Raw genomic sequence first — 22,199 nt, forward strand, 5'->3', positions numbered from 1 at the left:
AGGAATCAATGCTCAAATAATTTTTCATACAAATGAGGCAAATCCAAAAAAGAAGAGAAGTATTTTCTTGAAAGATTTAGCACTTTCTCTTATGAAGCCTCAACTAGTGGAAAGAGCTAATATTCCTCCACTTCCTGCCGACAGTGCAACTTGCCTCCTGAAATACAAAGATCAATGTGTTGAAAGAACTGAGGAGCCTACCACAAAGAAAAAGAGGTCGGTGTTCAAATGGCTCTGAGCACTATGGGACTTAACTGCTGTGGTCATCAGTCCCCTAGAACTTAGAACTACTTAAACCTAAGAACATCACACACATCCATGCCTGAGGCAGGATTCAAACCTGCGACCGTAGCGGTTGCTCGGCTCCAGACTGAAGCGCCTAGAACCGCACGGCCACTCCGGCCGGCGAGGTCAGCGTGTAACATGTGGACGAGCAAGAAACACATCTACTACCATAACATGGAACTATGCCATAGCTTTGTTTGCAAAGGACATGTAAAAACAGTGCATACATGTGAGAAGTGTAAAGCATTTTTCGAAAATGTGCAAAACAATTAACTGTGTAGATAGAAGGGACTTTGTGATAAGTGATATTTCTTCAATATATAAAGCCTTTGCCCTTTTATATTAGAATGAAAGAATGTTTTTGTTCTGTATGCGCTTAAAAAAGTGTTGGAATAGAGTGATACGTCAACTGTGGCAATAGAATAATATGAAAGTTTCTTATTTGTTTAATCAAATAGTTAATTAGCGGAGTAATATATGTTTCTTGTATTGTTGTTTAAATCAACTAAAATTAAACTGTGATTTAGCTCATATATGTTTCCCTTGGTAGCATTACGACAGGTTTTGACTACATGTGTACAAAGTGCACCGCGTGCCTGCTCGTGTTACGAAAATCGGCACGCCTGCTCGAGGGTTAAGCAGCCATCTTTCCCATTTCACTATCTATTCTCAATTTCATTCCTGTGTATGCAGTCTCCCCATTCGATCCTTTGACCCAGTTAACATATTTGTTGCTGTAATTGTTGTTGTTGTTGTGTTCAGTCCAAAGACTGGTTTGATGCTGTTCTCCACACTACTCTCCCCTGTGCAAGCCTCGGCTCCAAATAACTACTGCAACCTACATCTGAATAACCACTTCACCCTACATCCAGCTGAATCTGTCTACATCTCTTGGTCTCCCTCTATAATTTATACTCTCCACACTTCCCTCCAGTACCAAATGGGTGCTTCCTTGATGTTTCAGATTGTGTCCTTTCAAGTGATCTCTTCTTTTAATCAAGTTATGCTACAAATATGTTTTCTCCCCAATTTTATTTAGAATTTATGCATTTACCCATTTAATTTTCAGCAATCTTCTGTAGCACCACATTTCTCTTCTTGTCTGAACTACACTCCTAGAAATTGAAATAAGAACACCGTGAATTCATTGTCCCAGGAAGGGGAAACTTTATTGACACATTCCTGGGGTCAGATACATCACATGATCACACTGACAGAACCACAGGCACATAGACACAGGCAACAGAGCATGCACAATGTCGGCACTAGTACAGTGTATATCCACCTTTCGCAGCAATGCAGGCTGCTATTCTCCCATGGAGACGATCGTAGAGATGCTGGATGTAGTCCTGTGGAACGGCTTGCCATGCCATTTCCACCTGGCGCCTCAGTTGGACCAGCGTTCGTGCTGGACGTGCAGACCGCGTGAGACGACGCTTCATCCAGTCCCAAACATGCTCAATGGGGGACAGATCCGGAGATCTTGCTGGCCAGGGTAGTTGACTTACACCTTCTAGAGCACGTTGGGTGGCACGGGATACATGCGGACGTGCATTGTCCTGTTGGAACAGCAAGTTCCCTTGCCGGTCTAGGAATGGTACAACGATGGGTTCGATGACGGTTTGGATGTACCGTGCACTATTCAGTGTCCCCTCGACGATCACCAGTGGTGTACGGCCAGTGTAGGAGATCGCTCCCCACACCATGATGCCGGGTGTTGGCCCTGTGTGCCTCGGTCGTATGCAGTCCTGATTGTGGCGCTCACCTGCACGGCGCCAAACACGCATATGACCATCATTGGCACCAAGGCAGAAGCGACTCTCATCGCTGAAGACGACACGTCTCCATTCGTCCCTCCATTCACGCCTGTCGCGACACCACTGGAGGCGGGCTGCACGATGTTGGGGCCTGAGCGGAAGACGGCCTAACGGTGTGCAGGACCGTAGCCCAGCTTCATGGAGACGGTTGCGAATGGTCCTCGCCGATACCCCAGGAGCAACAGTGTCCCTAATTTGCTGGGAAGTGGCGGTGCGGTCCCCTACGGCACTGCGTAGGATCCTACGGTCTTGGCGTGCATCCGTGCGTCGCTGCGGTCCGGTCCCAGGTCGACGGGCACGTGCACCTTCCGCCGACCACTGGCGACAACATCGATGTACTGTGGAGACCTCACGCCCCACGTGTTGAGCAATTCGGCGGTACGTCCACCCGGCCTCCCGCATGCCCACTATACGCCCTCGCTCAAAGTCCGTCAACTGCACATACGGTTCACGTCCACGCTGTCGCGTCATGCTACCAGTGTTAAAGACTGCGATGGAGCTCCGTATGCCACGGCAAACTGGCTGACACTGACGGCGGCGGTGCACAAATGCTGCGCAGCTAGCGCCATTCTACGGCCAACACCGCGGTTCCTGGTGTGTCCGCTGTGCCGTGCGTGTGATCATTGCTTGTACAGCCCTCTCGCAGTGTCCGGAGCAAGTATGGTGGGTCTGACACACCGGTGTCAATGTGTTCTTTTTTCCATTTCCAGGAGTGTATTTATCCTCCACATTTCACGTCCATACAAGGCTACACTCTAGACAAATATCTTTCGAAAAGAATGAGATTTTCACTCTGCAGAAGAGTGTGCGCTGATATAAAACTTCCTGGCAGATTAAAACTGTGTGCCGGACCGAGACTCGAACTCGCGACGTTTGCCTTTCGTGGGCAAGTGCTCTACCAACTGAGCTACCCAAGCACAACACACGCCCCACCCTCACAGCTCCACTTCTGCCAGTATCTCATCTCCTACCTCCCAAACTTTACAGAAGCTCTCCTGTGAGCCTTGCAGAACTAGCACTCCTGAAAGAAAGGATATTGCGGAGACATGGCTTAGCCACAGCCTGGGGGATGTTTCCAGATTGAGATTTTCACTCTGCAGCGTAATGTGCACTGATATGAAACTTCCTGGCAGATTAAAACTGTGAGGACGGGGTGTGAGTCATGCTTGGTAGCTCAGTTTGTAGAGCACTTGCCCGTGAAAGTCAAAGGTCCCGAGTTCAAGTCTCGGTCCAGCACACAGTTTAAATCTGCCAGGAAGTTTCATATCAGCACACACTCCACTGCAGAGTGAAAATCTCATTCTGGAAACATCCCCCAGGCTGTGGCTAAGCCATGTCTCTGCAATATCCTTTCTTTCAGGAGTACTACTTCTGCAACGTTTGCAGGAGAGCTTCTGTAAAGTTTGGAAGGTAGGAGATGAGATACTGGCAGAAGTGGAGCTGTGAGGACGGGGCGTGAGTCGTGCTTGGGTATCTCACTTGGTAGAGCACTTGCCCGCGAAAAGCAAATGTCCCGAGTTCAAGTCTCAGTCCGGAACACAGTTTTAATCTGCCATGAAGTTTCATCTTCCGAAAAGATTGCCTAACATGAATTTCTGTTTGATGTTAACAAATTTCTCTTTTTCAGAAACACATTTCTTGCCACTGCCAGTCTAAATTTTATATCCTCCCTACTTTGGCCATCATCAGCTATTTTACTGCTCATAACTAAACTCATCTACTACTTTTAATGACTAATTGCAAATCTAATACCCTCAGCAACACCTGATTCAATTAAACTATATTCTATTACACTTGTTTTGACTTTGTTGTGTCAGGTCCCCAGAGGATTTAATTAACAAAATGACATAGCTATTCATAATGTAAAGGTTCAGCCAGTATTTCTTACGCGGACACCGCGCAGTGAAACCCGAAGTTCCACAGACACAGAAGGGAAAGTGTCACACACTACAAATAGCCTGAGCTAGTAAACACGTCGAGGACACAAACAGCGCGTCTCTCAGACCTTGGAGGGCGAGAAGGAACTTTCCGCCCCGGGACTCTGCCGGACATATCGAAACGAATATAGGTCCACAGCGACGAAATGTCCAGGAAGACCAAAAAATAAGTTAGAGAAAGCGGATGCAAGGACTGCATCCGAGCAGGTTAGACCTTCAAAATGGGTATTTAATGGCATCCACGAGCAGCAAGAAGCAGAGTCATCGCAGAAGCTGAAGAGGACACAAGCAGACGAGGCCCGGCAGCATCGAGAAGGTAGCAACCACTACTGATGAGTCTATAGGAACTGCAACTACGAGAAGACGGTGATGCTCTGGTGGACGCAACTACAACTGTCAGTTAAGTAGAAGTTTTGCATTGGAATAATTTTGAACAGGGACAGTTTGTCTCTGTTTAAAGTAGCCTCTACAATTAGTTTCAGCAATAGAAGTAACAAGCCACTGTCTCCTGTGAGATAGGACAAGGGTCCATTATTTAAACGAAGAGTGAATTCAAAGGTGGTAGTTCTCGTGAGTAGTCGTTTCCGACATGGAGTGAGAAGTGGAGATTCTGGCTGAATCTATAGAAGTGTACAGAGTAAGGGGAAGGGTCTGACACTTCACATGTCCTTTGTGATATTAGTTCAATAAATTGTGTTAAAGGAGAAATCTCACCTTACTGTTTTGACAGTTCAGTGCTGCCAATTCCCCCCTTGTACCCGCTACCTATTGAAAGTATTGTCTAATGTATCTACACCTCCTACACGCCCTTAGACAGTCCAGGAGATTCTACTCCCTCTCACCTCCGTAATTAAGGCTAGTTAAAGGGAACCACAAACCCATAATTGTCGTCAACGTCCCAATTGCGCCACGCAGGCTCAAGCAGCTCTATATTGGTATCCAGGACCTGTGCCGGGACACGGCAGTTGATGTTCATCTTACATCCTTCTTTTAATATACTGTTCATTCTGTTCAACTGCTCTTCCATGTCCTTTGCCATCGCTGATTGAATTGCAATGTCATTAGCAAACTTCAAACTTTTTATTTCTTCTCTCTGACCTTTAATTCCTTCTCTACATTTCTCCTTCTTTCCTTCGCAGCTTGCTCATTGTACAGATTGAATACCATGCAGATTGGTTATAACCCTGTCTCATCCCTTTCTGAACCACTGCTTCCCTTTCATGCCCCTCAACTCTGCCATCTGTTTTCTGTACAAATTGTTAATAACCTTCTGCTTCCTGCATTTTACTCCTGCTACCTTCAGAATTTCAAAGGGTGTATTCCAGGCAGCATTGTCAAAAGCTTTCTCTAAGTCTATAAATTCTATAAACGTAGGTTCACCTTTCTTTAACTTATCTTCTAAGGTAGGTCATAGGGTCAGTAGTGCCTTACATGTTGATACATTTCTCTGGAAACCAAACTGATCTTCCCCAAGGTTATCTTCTACCTGTTTTTCCAGTTTTCCATAAATAATTCGTTTGGGTATTGTACAACTTATTAAATGGATAGTTTGGTATTAGCACACCTGTCAGCATTGGCTTTCTTTATAATTGGAATTATTACATTCTTCTTGAAGGCTGAAGGTATTTCCTATCTCATACATCTAGCACATGAGATGAGTAGTTTTATCATGGCTGGCTCTCCCAAGGATATCAGTAGCTTTGAGGGAATGTCACCTACCCCAGGAGCGTTGTTTTGACTTAGGTCCTTCAGTGCTCTAATTCTTCTGACAGAATCAGAGCTCCCATCTCATCTTCACCTACTTCCTTCTCTCTTTCGATAATATTGCCTTCAAGTTCATTTCCTTTGTACAGAGCGTATACGCACACAAGAGGGGAAAAATAATTCTCGTATTTCCCAGTAAAGAATACGCTTTCTCGGGTGAAAATAAACTTTTTCGTTGTGAAGTAACAATATACTTTCCCTCAGAGCTGTAAAATTGTCAATCCTTTGAGTACTGAAGGATTTATAAACTGAGACAGAACTTTCCAGCACTTTAGGAAAAGAACCCAGAAAACGCAATGCATTTTGAAAAGATCTTTGATGCACAGTAACATGTGCACTGCACATTTTCGTATTACGAAATTATAAACATGAATTCCACCAATTACACCATGGTAGCTTCCAAAGCACTGGAACCGTGATTGTGATGCGCTTTTGTCAGCCAATCATAGCTCATGTCACGTGATCTCGCCAGCCAATGACAGCAGATATCCACAGCATAGGAAGTGTGATGTAGTCAACCAAAACTGTTAAGCAGTGCAGACACACTATTAGAAAAGGTTTATGGCTTAAATTAATACAAAGTATAACCACACAAAAAGCTAAGGTTTCTCAAATAATATTGATGGTCAAAAAATATTTGCTGTTTTTCCAAGGGTGTGGCTAGGCAGGATCATAAGAGCACCAGCTTAAACTGCAGCAGCAGCAGCAGCATGATTATAAGTTTCACTCCTGTGCACCGGACTTTTTGTGGGTTACAGATACATATTCTGTCAAGCCCCATAGTAAAACCAGTAACACGTGAAATTGTTCAAGAAGTCACATCACACTTTTTTTCTGAAAGATGCTTTTTGCCATCGTTATTGCATAATTTGTAATCTATGAAGGAACTAAAATAAATATGAAAAACTAGCCTCCACAATTTGTATTTTTTTGTGTGTGTTAACTTTTTAAGGTATATCAAGCACGAATGGTGCCAGTAAAATTTTAAATAATGGGATAAATAGCTTCTGAGCCTGAAATTTTTCTAAGTGGCTGGTCCTCAGTGTTCAGTTTTGAATGAGAGTCTAACACTCTGTCATTTACAAAGCTCATTATACGTTCTCACACATAACAATTTACCTTGTGAAAATGAAATTTACTTTGAAATTAACACTTCTGAAATCATCATTTGCAATACTTTCTCGTGACCTATTAGAAATCTAAACATTTGTGACATCACGTTCACCAAAATGAGGCATACGAGAAAGACTCATGAAAAGCAGTTTGTCGTTATTAAGTACTGCATAGTCTTTGACATATTTTGCAATTAGCAGACGCTTTTGTGTGTAATATGTCTTGTTGTTGTAAATGGCGCACTTTGAAACTAAATTTTATTTTGGTGTTATTCTCCTGTTTATGTTTTATTGCTGTAGTATTATTCTGCAGTAGCTGTTACAGTATCAGTTCTTACCAGTCAAAATTACAAAAAATTATCTGAAAACTAAAACAATGAAAAATATCTGGAATTCAAAAAAAATTCCAGGCTTTACCTGGACTTCTCCCAGATGAAAAAATTCCTGGGTTTTTCCCAGATTTTCCAGGGCATATACACCCTGTTTGCATAGCCCCTCTATACTCCTTCCACCTTTCCCTTATTTGTCTAGTACTGGTTTTCCACCTGAAATTTTGATAATCATACAACTTCTTTTGTTATTTACAAAGGTCTCTCTAATTCTCCTAAAGGCTTCTAACAGCCGTGCATTTGTCCTTCTGCCATTTTGTTCTTTCTGTCAGTGCATTCCCTTTTGCCAGCTTCTTTGTTGCATTTTGATATTTTCTCCTTTCAGCAATCACATTCAACACCTTCTGTGATATGCACAGATTTCTAGTTTGTCTCATCATTTTACCTATTTTATCTTGTACTGCCTTCACTATTTCTTCTCTCAATGCTACCCATTCATCTTCTATTGTACTCCTTTCCCGTGTCAGTAAATCGTCGCCTATTGCTACCTATGAAACTCTCAGACAACCTTTGGTTGTTTCGTCTTGTCCGGGACCCCTCTCCTTAATTTCCTACCTTTTCTGCAATTTCTACAATTTTAATCTACAGTTCACAACTAATAATCTTCACCTCAAAATGTCGTACACTTTAAAATCTGGTTCCGAAATCTCTGTCTTACCATTATACAGGGTGTCCCACTCAAACCTCCCTGATTTCAAGGAGCCAGGAGAGAAAAACCACAGTAGATACAACAATGAAAAATGCAACACATTGTAGAGCATCTCAAAGAATTTATATTTCCATGTCAGAAGTTCCAAGTATTGCCGCCAGAGTGCAGCATGGTCGCACAAAGTGAAAATGGCAACTCCACAGCACCACGCACAAGTAGTAGTGTGGTTTGCAGAAACAAAATCGCAGATTACTGTGCAAAGAAATTATCATCGTGCGTATGAATGTGATCCACCCGATGTAAAAACAATTAAGGAATGGTATAGGAAGTTTCTAGCAACAGGAAGTGTTCTGAAACATTCTGGCAGTGCACGTTACGGAGTTTCAGAAAAGACGGTGGAGGACATCAGACAAATGTTTCTCAGAAGCCCACGTAAGTCAATTTGTCAAGCATCTAGGCAACTTGATGTACCTTGATCAAGATTGCATCATGTAGTTCACAAGTGTCTTCGTATGTGTGCTTACAAAGTGAAAATTATGCAAAATCTGATGCCAAACGACAAACCATGCTCACAACAATTTGCTGTGGATATGCTGCAGCGTATTGATATGGATGCCAGTTTCCAGGAATTTATTCTCAGATGAGGCAACCTTTCATCAGGAAGGGTTAATAGGCATAAAGTTCAAATCTGGGGTTCACAAAACCTGCACATTGTCATTGAACATGTTTGTGATAGCCCTAAACTAAATGTCTGGTGCGGGCTAATGCATGACAGGATTGTTGGGCCGTTCTTCTTTGCTTAACAAACAGGGAATGGGTCAGTATATCTGGACATGTTGGAGCAGTTTGTGTACCCTCATATACAAGACTCACAACCCATCATCATTTTTCAACAAGATGGAGCTCCGCCGCATTGGTCAACAGCTGTTCGCAAGTTCCTGGATAGGAAATTCCCCAATCATTGGATCAGGCGTGGAGGACCCATTACCTGGCCACTACATTCATCCGACATTACACTGCTTGATTTCTTCATGTGGGGATTTGTGAAGGACCGCATCTATGTGACCATAGTGGACAATATTCCTACATTGCGACATCATATAACTAATGCAATTGCAACAACAACAGAGGAAATGTTACAAAGAACTTGGCAAGAAACTGAATATAGGCTCGATATTCTTCGTGCTACAAATGGTTCACAAGTAGAGGTGTATTGATGATAAATAAATTAATTCTTTGAGATGCTCTACAATGTGGTGCATTTTTCATTGTCATATCTACTGTGGTTTTTTTTCCTGGGTCTTTGAAATCAAGGAGGTTTGAGTGTGACACCCTGTATGATCAGTCTGAAACCTTGTCTTGTCTCCAGGTCTTGACTACCTATCATGGTTCTTAAAATGTTAGCAATGATTAAGATATGCACTGTGCAGAATTCTACAGTGTGGATTCCTCTCCAGCAGCCCACATTCTTCTACTATTTTTCCTTCTCTTTCTTTTCCTACCACCAAATTTCAGTCCCTCATCATAAGTAAATTTTCCTCTCTCTTAACTATCTGAATAGCTTCTTTTATTTCATCATACATCCTTTCAATCTCTTCATCATCTGCAGGGCCAATTGGCATATAAACTACTAAGGAGGGTGTTGGCTAGTGGCTACCTTAACTAAGAAAAAGAGTTCATTATGCTGTTCATAGTAGCTTAAACACATTCGTATTTCCTTATTCATTATTAGACCTACTCTTGCATTATCCCTATTAATTTTTGTATCTATAGCTTGTCAAAGAGGTGGAGCCCCTCCACGCCCACACCGATGTGGTGAACATCTCAAGAGATCTACTGTCACCTCTGTATTTGTTAGTTACTGATCAAGAACTTCACGGGATGTGGGGCCTTGATGTTATCCATACGTCTGGGTAGGATTACCCAGTAATATAGTCGCATCTAGGAGCTAGATAATGGACGAAAAGCAAATGAAGGGTAGCTGTTTCAAGGGCAGAGGGAAACAAAGTGCCAAGGCAAGTGCCAAGTGAAAAAAAAACTCTGCGATAGTCTGGTTGGGAGGTAACAGTAATAGCGGTTTTCGTGCCATCTGGGACAAATCATGCAAGGGTGACATGGTTGTTAGTTTTCGGTACTGTGTAATGCTGGGTGCTGTTTCCATAGCTTAGGTCATCATAAAAAGTGTCAGTCCTCTCGAGGAGGGGTACTGTTGGGCTGGGCACCTACGTGATGATATGTCAGTAATGACCTAACCACTTTTATACCAATGGGAAATTGCAAGCACAGACCAAATCTTCTGTTAGAATATCTACATTTGCTTACTCCACACACAACGTAGACACTGGCTATGCGTCTATGGTAAAATTTGGGTTGAATGCACATAACATATAATTTGCAACAACTATGGAAAGAACATAATAACCAAAGTTCCAGACAGTATAACAAAGGTAGTTGTTTTCTGATACCATTACTTTTGTGTGATACTCCAATACAAATAGCAACAACATACTATTAATAAGTATATAGCTAGTTAGTTACATGTTTCATGGATCATTTGAATGATTCATTTATGTTACTGGGTGAAGGATCAAAAATTTTTGTCACAGCATATTTAACTACTTTCTAAGCCACTGATAGCTCTAATAATGAGTAATAAAGGTAATTTTTTCCTGTAGTATTGTAGGTATGGACATCATTGTTCTTCTAAAATTGTACTTACTTATGACAAATTTCATTGGCGAATACATGTATTGTGACAGGGCAGTTAAAATGCCTAAGTCCTTGAAGAGCTAACTACTAGACGATGACTGCATGTGAACAAAATGTATTATTCTTATTGCTCACTTTTGTGCAATAAATAAATCATGCAGTTCTACAAACCACCTAACAAATACATTTCAGTAGAGCTCAATCTTTCCACATTTAGCATAATCCAGAGAAGAAAAAAACGAATACAAAATGTTGATGCACTAAGGTAACAAGTATTTTATTTAAAATTCTTATCACAACCTCAAACACAAATCTACACTTAAAATGTTTGCTTACCGAAAACGTCCATAGAACTCATGGAAGGATTGTTCTTTAAGTCCACAAGGCAGATGGAAAACCTTTTTACAAGTGTTTCCACAGCAATACACAGTTGCACCACCTCTGTTGCAATAGCAGCAACGCTAGGAGGAAAATTAATATGTCATTTAAGCATTTTGTTTTCATCAAAAATTCACATGCACTTTCAAAATCTAAGAAATCCAGTGGAGAATGACCACTTGATCACTGTTAGCTTTAAATCTGAACTAGTGATATGCAGATTTATGTAACTAAAGTATACTGTAAGCCCCTAGTGTAATGGGATAAATTATGACAGTACTTGGAAACAAAAATGGTGCAGTAATGGTAATCAGGCCAAACCAGGGACAGTTAGCACCAATCACTGAACTGTGCAATCTGCGGAAGCTGAACTGGTTGTCATCAGATCACACATACCATTGCCGAGCCCATCTCCATAAGGTACTACAGCCCAGACATGCTGCCAGATATGACAACCAGTAATTACATCTGCTCCATATTGTTTGACGTGACACCCTTACGCAGCTACAACCACAATATCAGCAGAGAGCTGCAGCATGTAAAGTCACCCAAATCAGCTTGTCATTCAGAATGAAATTTTCACTCTTCAGATGGTGTGTGCTGATATGAAACTTCCTGGCAGATAAAAACTGTGTGCCTGACTGAGACTCGAAACCAGGACCTCTGTCTTTCACTGCCAAGTTCTCTACTGTTTGAGCTACCCAATCACATCTCATGGGCTGTCATCACAGCTTTACTTCCACCAGTACCTCATCTGCTACCTTCCAAACTTCACGTAAGATTCCCTGTGAAACTTGCAAGCCTAGCACTTCTAGAAGAAAGGATATTGCGGAGACACGGCTTAGCCACAGCCTGGGGGGATGTTTCCAGAATGAAATTTTCGCTCTGCACTGGAGTGAGCACTGATATGGAACTTCCTGGCAGATTAAAACTGTCCGCCGGACCGAGACTTGAACTTGGGATCTTTGTCTTTTGTGGGTACTTGCTATACCAGGAAGTTTCATTTAAGTGCATACCCCGTGTAGAGTGAAAATTTCACTCTGGAAACATATGCCAGGGTGTGGCTTAGCTATATCTCCACAATATCCTTTCTTCCAGAAGTGCTAGTCTTGCAAGTTTTGCAGGAGAGCTTCTATAAAGTTCGGAAGGTAGGATATGAGGTACTGGCAGAAAAAAAGCTGTGAGAACAGGCCATGAATCACGCTTGGGTAGGTCAGTCAGTAGAGCATTTGCCTGCGAAAGGCAAAGGTCCTTAATTAAAGTCTCAGTCTGGCACACAGTTTTAATCTCCCAGGAAATTTCAGTTAGTAATCAGTCGACCAGCTGGGCAATGTAGCTGCACCCAATTCGGGTCAGCCACAGCCTTGGAATCTTCACCGTAACTATACTGCCACCGGGTTGGGATCCACAGATCTCCACCTGACCGCCCATCCCATGGCAACCAGCACTCTGCCATCACCTCTATGATACCGCTCATCAACACCAGAGTCTGTCAGCCACCTGCCGCCACTCTCCAGTTGATGGTTCTGAGTTATACTCTGAGTAGTACCACGATGTACTGCAATGCTTGTCGACGCCCCCAGCCACTAGCCCCACAGGACATGTTAGCTGCTTCTTCTGTCTACCTAAGTAATAAAGGAGTTACTGTAATCTCACTAGGATCTTCTCCTGCTGTATGTGCATCTATCTTTGCCAGAGAACTGCCACCCACACCCAGCCTTTTCTACATCCCATTGTAATTGGTGTCAAAAGGATTGCTGAAGATGAAGTGGGACACTCAGAAGACAGCTTCCAGTTCCATGGTTCTGTAGCAGCACCTTACTGAAGGGGAAGGGGATGGATAGAATTCGAGAGTGCTTAAGAAACATCTGGTACAGTAAGATATATAAGTAGCAGGCTGGATTTTATTCACTCATGAGATTCCCTACAGCTTTAGTTTTGATTTTTCCCTCCTTTTACCATAATCTTGGGGTTATATATTGTTGTAGTGGTCTGCAAGGGACTGTGGGCCAAACCATAAACTCATGTAACATGCACATGGGGCAGTTCAGCTGGACACTCCACTGCGTGCACTGAGTCATAGTCCATAATTTGTTGGGTACATTGACAAAAGACAGTTTGCCAGCCAGTACCGAGAGGTGCCTTACTGGACGTGGGAAACTTTTGGATAAGGATAAGTCAGGACAGGCATAAGGTTTCCATTGCAAATACAAACTGTATGGAGTATATACTTCAGGATGAGTGAGGACAATTGGATTAATGTGTATATTAACATTCAGAGATAGGCATCGTGTCAGATTTAGAGTCATGGATGAGTCAAGAACATCAGATGTAATCTGGGAAAATGTAACCCCCCTCCCCCTGAGAAAATAGCTAACAAGTTCTACTTAATTTGTTGAGATACGTTTAAGCCATGGTACAGTGCCAACAAATAAAAACAAGAATGGAGAGTCACTACAGTATTGACTGGTTAGGTTTTACTGTTTTCATATCATGTAGCATTGTCCCAAAACAGCAAAAATGCTGAGATACGACACAGATTCAAAATGGTCATTAGATGTGACATAATCAATTAAACAGATTCAGCTCCATCGCGAAATGATGTTCATGAAAGTCGCAGAGCCACCAACAACAGCTGACCAAGCAAAACAAAGGGACATAATAGGAAAATCTATCACATACTGCACGATATGTGGAAAGGATTACTGTACAGCATAGGTGGAGCTGGTTCAGCACCTGTAGTTTGGTCAGCGTTATCACACACAAATCTCACAGAGCAAGAGGAATTTTTAAAGAATTAATAAAGAATGGATAGGGTACAAGGTTATGGAAGTTCAGATAGTCACTATGTCTTCAGACCGTGGCCAAAAAAAGGTTACTATGGATCTCCTACTGTTTTAAATAAACGTTTACTAAAATACACTGAAGCCCCGAAGAATCTAGTATAGGCATGCATATTCAAACACAGAGATATGTAAACAGGCAGGATACAGCACTGCAGTCGGCAACGCCTATATAAGGCAAAAAGTGTCTGGCGCACTTGTTACATCGGTTACTGCTGCTACAATTGCAGGTTATCACGATTTAAGAGAGTTTGAACGTGGTGTTATAGTCGGCGCACAAGCAATGGGACACAGCATCTCCGAGGCTGCAATGAAGTGGGATTTTCCCATACAACTATTTCACGAGTGTACCATGAGTATCAGGAATCTGGTAAAACACCAAATCTCAGACATCGCTGCAGCCGGAAAAAGATCCTGCAAGTACAGGACTGATAATGACTGGAGAGGATCATTCAATGTTTGTTTTGTTTTGGTTTTGTTTTGTTTTGTTTTGTTTTAGGGCACAAAAAACAACTGGGGTCATACGCGCCCTAGTCAGAACTATAGGACACGAATACAGAGAGGAGTTAAATGACTATACGTCAGTCCCAATTGACAGAAGAGAAGGTAGCTAAAAACAAGCACATGGAAAAAGGACTAAAAAAGACACCATACAGAAACGGAGGTCCAAAACTAAAAATTAAATGGCCGACAGCCCACGTGTCATTCGCTAAAACGGCTGATAAATCAGGCGGCAAACGCAAGCTGGAACGTAAATGGTTAAAAAAAAAGGGGGCAGGTCATCAGGAAGTGTCGGGCAATTAAAATTTGGGCGCAATATGTACAAAGTGGTGGGGTAGCTCCACTTAGCAAATGACGATCGCTAAAAAGGCAGTGCCCAATACACAGCCAAGTTAAAATAATCTCCTCCCGGCGCAAGGGCCATGAGGAGGTCGTCCAAGGTGCTGGGAGAGGCTTAATAAGCCGAAGTTTATTCCCATGGAGGGAGGACCATTGGCAATGCCAAAGAGACACCACCTCCTGACATACGGCAACACAAAAATCATCAGAGGGAATAGAAGTACACCCGCACTGAGGTACGAGGACTGCAGCCTTGGCAACAGCGTCAGCAGCCTCATTTCCTGGCAGACCGACATGACCAGGAACCTACAGAAACATGACACTGGCTCCCACCAAGAGTGAGCAAGTGACAGTTTTCCTGGACCCACTACACTAAGGGATGGGCAGTGTACAGAGCACATAGACTTTGAAGGGTAGTGAGTGAGTCTGAGCAGAGGACACAATTGAAAAGCCTGTGTCGCCGGATGTACTCCATGGCCTGATGCAGGGCGAAGAGCTCGGCTGTAAATACTGAGGAGTGTGCCGGAAGCCGATATCGAAAGACACAGGTGCCAATGACGAACCCACACCCGACCCCACGGTCAGTCCAAGAGCCATCAGTGTGTACAAAGGTACTATCGCAAAGTCCCATGTGAAGGTCACTAAACTGAAAGCGATAGACTGATGCTAGATTAGTATCCTTGGGAAGCGAATGAAGGCCAAGTTTAACACACGGTCCGCTTCACAAAGCCAAGTTGGTGACGGGTTCACACCCAGCGGGAAAGTTGCAGGCAGTGTGAAGTTAAGCCGCCATAGCAAGTGCTGAAAGTGGACTCTAGGAGGTAACAGAGAAGAGGAACACCCCCCATACTCATGATCAAAGGAATCACCAAAGAAGGAAGCATAGGATGAGTGGCCAAACATGGCAGACAAATGGCATGCATACCTGCTGAGGAGAAAGTCACGGCAGTAGGACAGTGGTAGTTCAGCACCTTCAGCATACAGAATCTCAACCGAGCTAAAGTAAAAGGCACCCGTGGCCAAAGGCATGCCACGATGGTGGATAGTGTTTGGATGGCATAAGAGGAATGGGCATGCAGACGCATAAACAAAGCACCCATAGTTGAGTTTAGAACGGCCAAGGGACCGGTACAAACGGAGGAGGGTGGTTCGACTGGCAACCCAGGAAGTACCATTGAGGACTGCCAGGTAAGATACATGGGAGGACCAAGAGAGTTTCCTATCGAGCATGAGTCCCCGGAACTTTGTAGTTTCAATAAACCGAAGGGCAACAGGCCCAAGATGGAGAGGTAATGGAAGAAACCATTTGCACTGCCAGAAATTCATACGGTCAGTTTTGTCAGTGGAATAGTGAAAGCCATTGTCAATGCTCCAGGAGTAAAGACGGTCAAGACAGCACTGAAGATGCCGCTCAGTGAGACATGTCCATGGAGAACTGCAATAGACGGCAAAATCGTCAACAAAAAGGGAGCTGGAGATGCCCAGTGGGAGACAGGTCATTATAGGGTTAATGGCAATAGGAAAGAGGACAACGCTCGGGACGCAAGCCTGAGCCACACCATTTTCGTGGATAAAGGTGTCCGACAAGGCAGATCCCACATGCACCTTGAAAACTCGGTCTTGTAAAAATGCCCAAAGTAAACAGGGCAGGTGCCCATGGAAGCCCCAGGTATCAAGAGTACGAAGGATGCCAGTTCTCCAGCACGTGTCGTAGGCCTTCTCCAAAAAAACAATTCATGACATGGGTGGACAAAGTAATGAGATGGTCAACTGCAGAACGCCACGCATGAAATCCACACTGTGCATTCTTTAGTAAATGGCAAGACTCGAGCCACCACACCACATCAGCCAGACATGAATCATATGTTCCATCACCTTGCAAACGCAGCTGGTAAGAGAGATGGGGCAGTAGCTAGAAGGATGGTTTTTGTCCTTATCGGGCTTAGGTATGGGTATGATGGTGGCTTCACGCCAGTGTCCAGGAAATGTGCCCTCTGCCCATATGCGGTTGTACGCATTAAGCAGAAAGCCCGCAAGAGAAAGGTGCTGGAACATCTGAATGTGGATGGTGTCTGGCCCTGGGGTGGAGGATCGGGATGAATTGAGAGCATGATCTAGCTCCCTCATAGTAAAGGCGACATTGTAGCACTCACGATTCGGAGAAGAGAAGGTTATCACCCAAACCTCCTCCACTCATTACCGATGGAGGAAGGCAGGGTGATAGTGGGAAGAGCTCCAAACTTCCGCAAAATGGCGGCCAAAGGTGTTGGAGATAGCAATAGGGTTCACAATCACATCTTCAACTACTGTCGGGCCGAAAATTGTGGAATAGATCTTGGTTCCAGAGAGCTGTCGGAGGTTGGCCCACATGACAGAGGAAGGTGTGGAACTTAAAAGAACTAGTAAATGAAATCCAGCTAGCTCTTTTGCTATCCCGAAGAAGGCAATGACACTTTGCATGCATCTGTTTATAATGAAGGCTGTTTGCCTGCGTAGGGTGGCAGTTAAAAACGCAGAGAGCACGTCTCCGTGCACGAATTGCGTCGCGGCATGCCTCAGTCCACCAAGGGACTGGGACAGACGTATTAAAGCGGAAGTGGTGCGGGGGATGGAACATTCTGCAGCAGTAAGTGTAACGTTTAGGAGATATTCCACCTGGTAATCACAACTGGGGAAATCTCGTTCTTCGAAGGTCACCTGGGAGGAGTAAAGCTGCCAGTCAGCCTTAGAAAGCTGCCATTTAGGCATGCACGTGGATGAGGTAGGAGTCAGCAAACAGAGAGCACACGGGAAATGGTCGCTCGAGTAGGTGTTAGAAAGAATGGACCACTCAAGACAAGGGGCAAGCTGGGCAGTGCACAAGGAGAGGTCCAAATGGGAATAGGTGTGTGAGGAGTCGGAAAGGAAAGTGGTTGCTCCAGTGTTAGGGCAGAAGAGGTTAAGTTGGTTAAGAAGATCAGCCAAGAGGCCACCTCTCTGACAGGTCCTGGGAGAACCCCAAAGGGGACAATGCACATTAAAGTCACCAAGTAGCAAAATGACGGGAAGTAGCTGCCCAATAAGCTGAAGTAAGTCTATCCTGGTGACAGCGAACGATGGAGGGACGTAAATGGTACAGAGGGTCAGGTGGGGAAGGTAAAGGCGAACTGCAAAAGCTTCAAGATTGGTAGTCAGGGAGATGGGTTGACTATGAATGACATCCCGTATGAGCAGCATGACGCCCCCATGACATGGAATGCCAACCTCAGGGGGAAGATCAAAACGAATTGGTAAGAAATGTGAAAGCTCAAAGCGGTTGTGAGGGTGCAATTTCGTTTCCCGAAGGCAGAGTACAAGGGGACACTGCGACACTAAAAGCAGCCATAAGTACTCTTTGTGGGACCGAAGGCCACAAATGTTCCATTGGAGGAGAATCATGATGATGAAGAGATGTAGGGGGTGTCACCTCAGCCAATGCCGAGCGACAGCTGGGGAAAGGTGCTACTACAGGACACAGAAGGAGGAGGATCCTGCTCCATGGGGTCCACAGAAGCATCAGCTTGCTTGTGCAGTCAGTCTGTGAAGTCCAACACTGAAAACCGGTTGTTGGTGCGCACTGGCGACACGTGCTGAGGTACCACATGGCAACACCATTGGAGAGGAGATTTGAAGTGGCAAAGGAGAAGACTGTTTGCCTTTGGTGGAATACTTCGAGTCTTTCCGGTTTGATGAAGGCTTGGGTGTTGTTTGGCTGAAGGGACGGAGGAAGTCTTCATGAGAGTACTCCTTCTATCCTTTCCAGCCTGCCGGTTGTGTAGCTGGTGGCTTCACCTCTTGAGGCGAGAGTTTGACTGCTTGTTGCACAGCTGGACGGGGGGATGGCAATGCTACCTTGAGACTGCAATTTCACAACCTCAGAGCTGAATTGGAGGTCGCATGTCTGCGTGGGCATGTTCTTCATGCAGCAATCTCTTGAACAGCTTGCTCATCAAGATACACTGGATAATCCTGAGAGGAGGCAGCATGGCCGCCATTGCAGTTGCAGCGGGGAGGAGGAGGTGGACAATCGTCCTCGTGCGCATCCCCACCACATGTGACACATGTGGCTGGGTGTTGACAAGATGTTCTAGTATGGTTGAAATGATGACACTATCAGCAGCGCATCGGATTCGGAATGTACAGCCAGACGGTGATAAGTTCATAGCCTGCTTTGAGCTTGGTGAGAAAGAAAGTGCAGGTGGGCACTAAGGAGGAATCTACCTTTTTCATTACATGATGGACAGCAATGACACCCTGATCAGAGAGGTAAGATTGGATTTTGGCCTCAGTTAGACCGTCGAGCAGCATGATGTAAATTACACCACGGGAACAATTCAAAGTACTATGGGCCTCGACGTGAACAGGGTAACCATGGAGAAGTGAGGCAGCAAGCAGTTGCTGTGCTTAAGAATCAGAAGTGGTCTCCAAAAGCAAAGTGCCATTCCGTAAACAAGAGCAGGATTTCGCAGGGCCATCAATTGCATCTACACCTTTCTGAATAATAAACGGATTTACCGTGGAAAAGGACTGACAATCTTCAGTACGTGAGACCACAAGGAACCATGGGGCAGCGGGAAGGGTCTTTGCATCATTAGCCTCATTACATTTACGTTTTGTGGATGTTGAGTGGGAAGATGATTGACTCACCACGATGAAATCCCCCATGATTGCCAGCGTCTCTGATGGTTCGATCCTTCCAACTTGGGGCCCCTTCACAAGGGAGCGCACCCGCCTTGGGAGATTATTCACACCCCACGTCACACCTCCAGAACACCTGACAGAGGGACCAATTGGCAATTTGAGAAGGTTACAGCTCACACAATCGCCCCTCCCTGGGCCTGGCCTGTACCAGGGGGTACATGCGAACCCTACCTGTCGACCTGGGACTGGGAATTACGCATTACCCAGTCACCTGTTACACGTCAGCCGCGTGGGCCAGCCTTCAAGAGTGCACAGGGAGGAAGATGATGAAAGAGTATCCTCAAACAACGAAGCAGAGGAACAAGAGGAGAAGGGAAACAAGGAAAGGAAAAGGGAGCAAAAAACAAAGGTGAGACTGTTCGTTCGTCAGCGACAGAATGCAAGACATTCCCAATAATACCTCAGACATGTTCCCCAAGGGAGGGGAAAAAGTATAAAAAAGAGGATAGACATGCAGCACAGAAGGGAAAAAATGCTGCAAAGGCTGGGGCCCTGTGGTGGTCAAGCACAAACCTGCCAAAGAGTGACAAGCCCCTGGGAGGGAGGGGAGGGGCGGGGTGTTCAATGTGACAGAACTGCAATCCTTCTACAAATACAAATTGCTGCAGTTTTCAATGCTGTGCCATCAACAAGTGTCAGCATGCGTACCATTCAACAAAACATCATCAATATGGACTTTCAGAGCTGAAGGCTCGCTTGTGTACCCTTGATGACTGCCCAACACAAAGCTTTATGCCTCGCCTGGGCCCGTCAACACTGACATTGGAGTGTTGATTACTGGAAAAATGTGGTCTGGTCGGACGAGTCTCGTTTCAAATTGTATCGAGCGTACTGACGAGTACAGGTATGGAGACAACCTCATGAATCCATGGACCCTGCATGGCAGCATGAGACTGTTCAAGCTGGTGGAGGCTCTGTAATGGTGTTGTACGTGTCCAGCTGGACTGATATGGGACTCCTGATGCCTCTAGATTCAACTTCAACAGGTGACATGTATGTAAGCATCTTGTCTCATCTGCATCCATTCATGTCCATTGTGCAGTCCGACGGACTTTGGCAATTCCAGCAGGACAATGTGACACCTAACACATCCAAAATTGCTACAGAGTGGCTCCAGGAATACTCTTCTGAGTTTAAACACTTAGACCTGCCACTAGATTCCCCAGACATGAACATTATTGCACATATCTGGGAGGCCATGCAACGTGCTGTCCAGAAGAGATCTCCACCCCCCTGCACTCTTATGGATTTATGGACAGCCCTGCAGGATTAAGGGTGTCAATTCCCTCCAGCACTACTTCAGACATTAGTCGAGTCCATGTCATGTCGCGGAACTTCTGCATGGTCGCTGGGGCCCTACACAATATTAGGCAGGTGTACCAGTTTCTCTGGCTCTTCAGTGTATAAGAACATGATGCAAAAGGACAGTGCATAAATCACTAATTTCATGTAGGCCAATATCATCAAACAATAGGGCACTGCATTTACCATTCTGTTGGCATAGATCAATTTTGTTCCCCATAGATTGAGGAAGGTTTTAGCCCAAAGTACATGTATTCTCCTTGTTAGCCATTAACAATACTTGTTCAAGATGATATGGGGAGAGCCCAATACCTGCTCCCTCCCACATATTGAGGTCAGAACCTGATTATCGATGAGAAACAGTCTCACAAAAGACAGAATTAATGGTGAACGAACACTTCCTGTGTAAACCAAGTGTTCACTAGTTTGAAATAAGTGTAAATAGTGAAAATGACAAAGTGTTACTTTGAGTGAAGTTAAAAATGTGAAGTGTAAATACTTGTAAATCAATGGAAATACGAGGGTAATTTTTTTCCTTAGGAAGGGGAGATTGTAACATGATAAATTATCAAAGTACTTGGAGCCAAAGGTGGAGCCAAAGCAGTAATCAGGCCACAAGCAGAATCATCCAGTAATGGCCACTAAACTGTGTGATCAGCAGAAGTGACCACCCGTTTTGTCAGACCATGCGTACCATAGTCGGGCCATTCTCCACGAAATGCTACAGCCAATTACGACAGCCCACCATGGCCTCTGTTACAGATCATCTGGCATGACACACATACACAGTCACAGCTGCGAAGTCAGCAGTGGGGAGCAGCAGCATTAAAGCCCACGCGAACCAACTCCATTGATCTATCATCTCGGCAACTTAGCTACACCCAGTCTGTGTTAACTGTGGTCTTGCCGTAACTATGCCGCCACCGACCACGGTTCGTGGACCTCTGCCTGACTGCCCATACCCAAGCAGGCAATGGTTCTGAGTTAGACTCCGGGCTGCTTCATGACCTACTGCAAAGCCTGTCGACGCCACCAGCTGCTCATGCTGGAGAAGGCCACATGTGGTGCTGGACTGCCACCCAGCATACATATTATGCCAACTCAGCAGACCATCACCCAAGCAGCTGTGTTAACCACTCACTGGTCTACCTTGCCTGCTGTTACCAGGCCGGAACATTATGAGAGAAAGCCCTAATTGTGCCAGAAATGAGGGGCACATCTTTATCTTTAATGTCTGTCCACAGCAAAAAAATTAATAAAGAAGTTAATGTAAATTCACCAGTAACACCTCCTCTTGTGCCTGCGTCCATCTTCGGCAGAGAAAGAACTGCCACCTACATCCAGTTATCCCTGCATCCCATTATACTAGCACAAAGCATCGAACCAATACATAATGATTACGAATATTAACATGATAAACCACAAAATGTACACCTATTCTTGTGGACAGTGACT

General features: G+C 44.6%; 1 protein-coding gene across 2 annotated transcripts in view; it reads right to left on the minus strand.

The window, feature by feature from the left end:
• The window catches only part of LOC126249557 (uncharacterized), a 250,615-nt gene that overhangs the window by 157,969 nt on the left and 70,447 nt on the right, over positions 1-22,199 (minus strand). For both annotated transcript variants that reach the window (XM_049951221.1, XM_049951220.1), the window contains exon 4: positions 10,999-11,123. In XM_049951221.1, coding sequence (XP_049807178.1) covers positions 10,999-11,123 — 125 coding nt within the window. The remainder of the gene's footprint in view (positions 1-10,998; positions 11,124-22,199) is intronic.

Source organism: Schistocerca nitens, chromosome 3 (genome assembly GCF_023898315.1).
Source record: "Schistocerca nitens isolate TAMUIC-IGC-003100 chromosome 3, iqSchNite1.1, whole genome shotgun sequence".
Classification (NCBI taxonomy): domain Eukaryota; kingdom Metazoa; phylum Arthropoda; class Insecta; order Orthoptera; family Acrididae; genus Schistocerca; species Schistocerca nitens.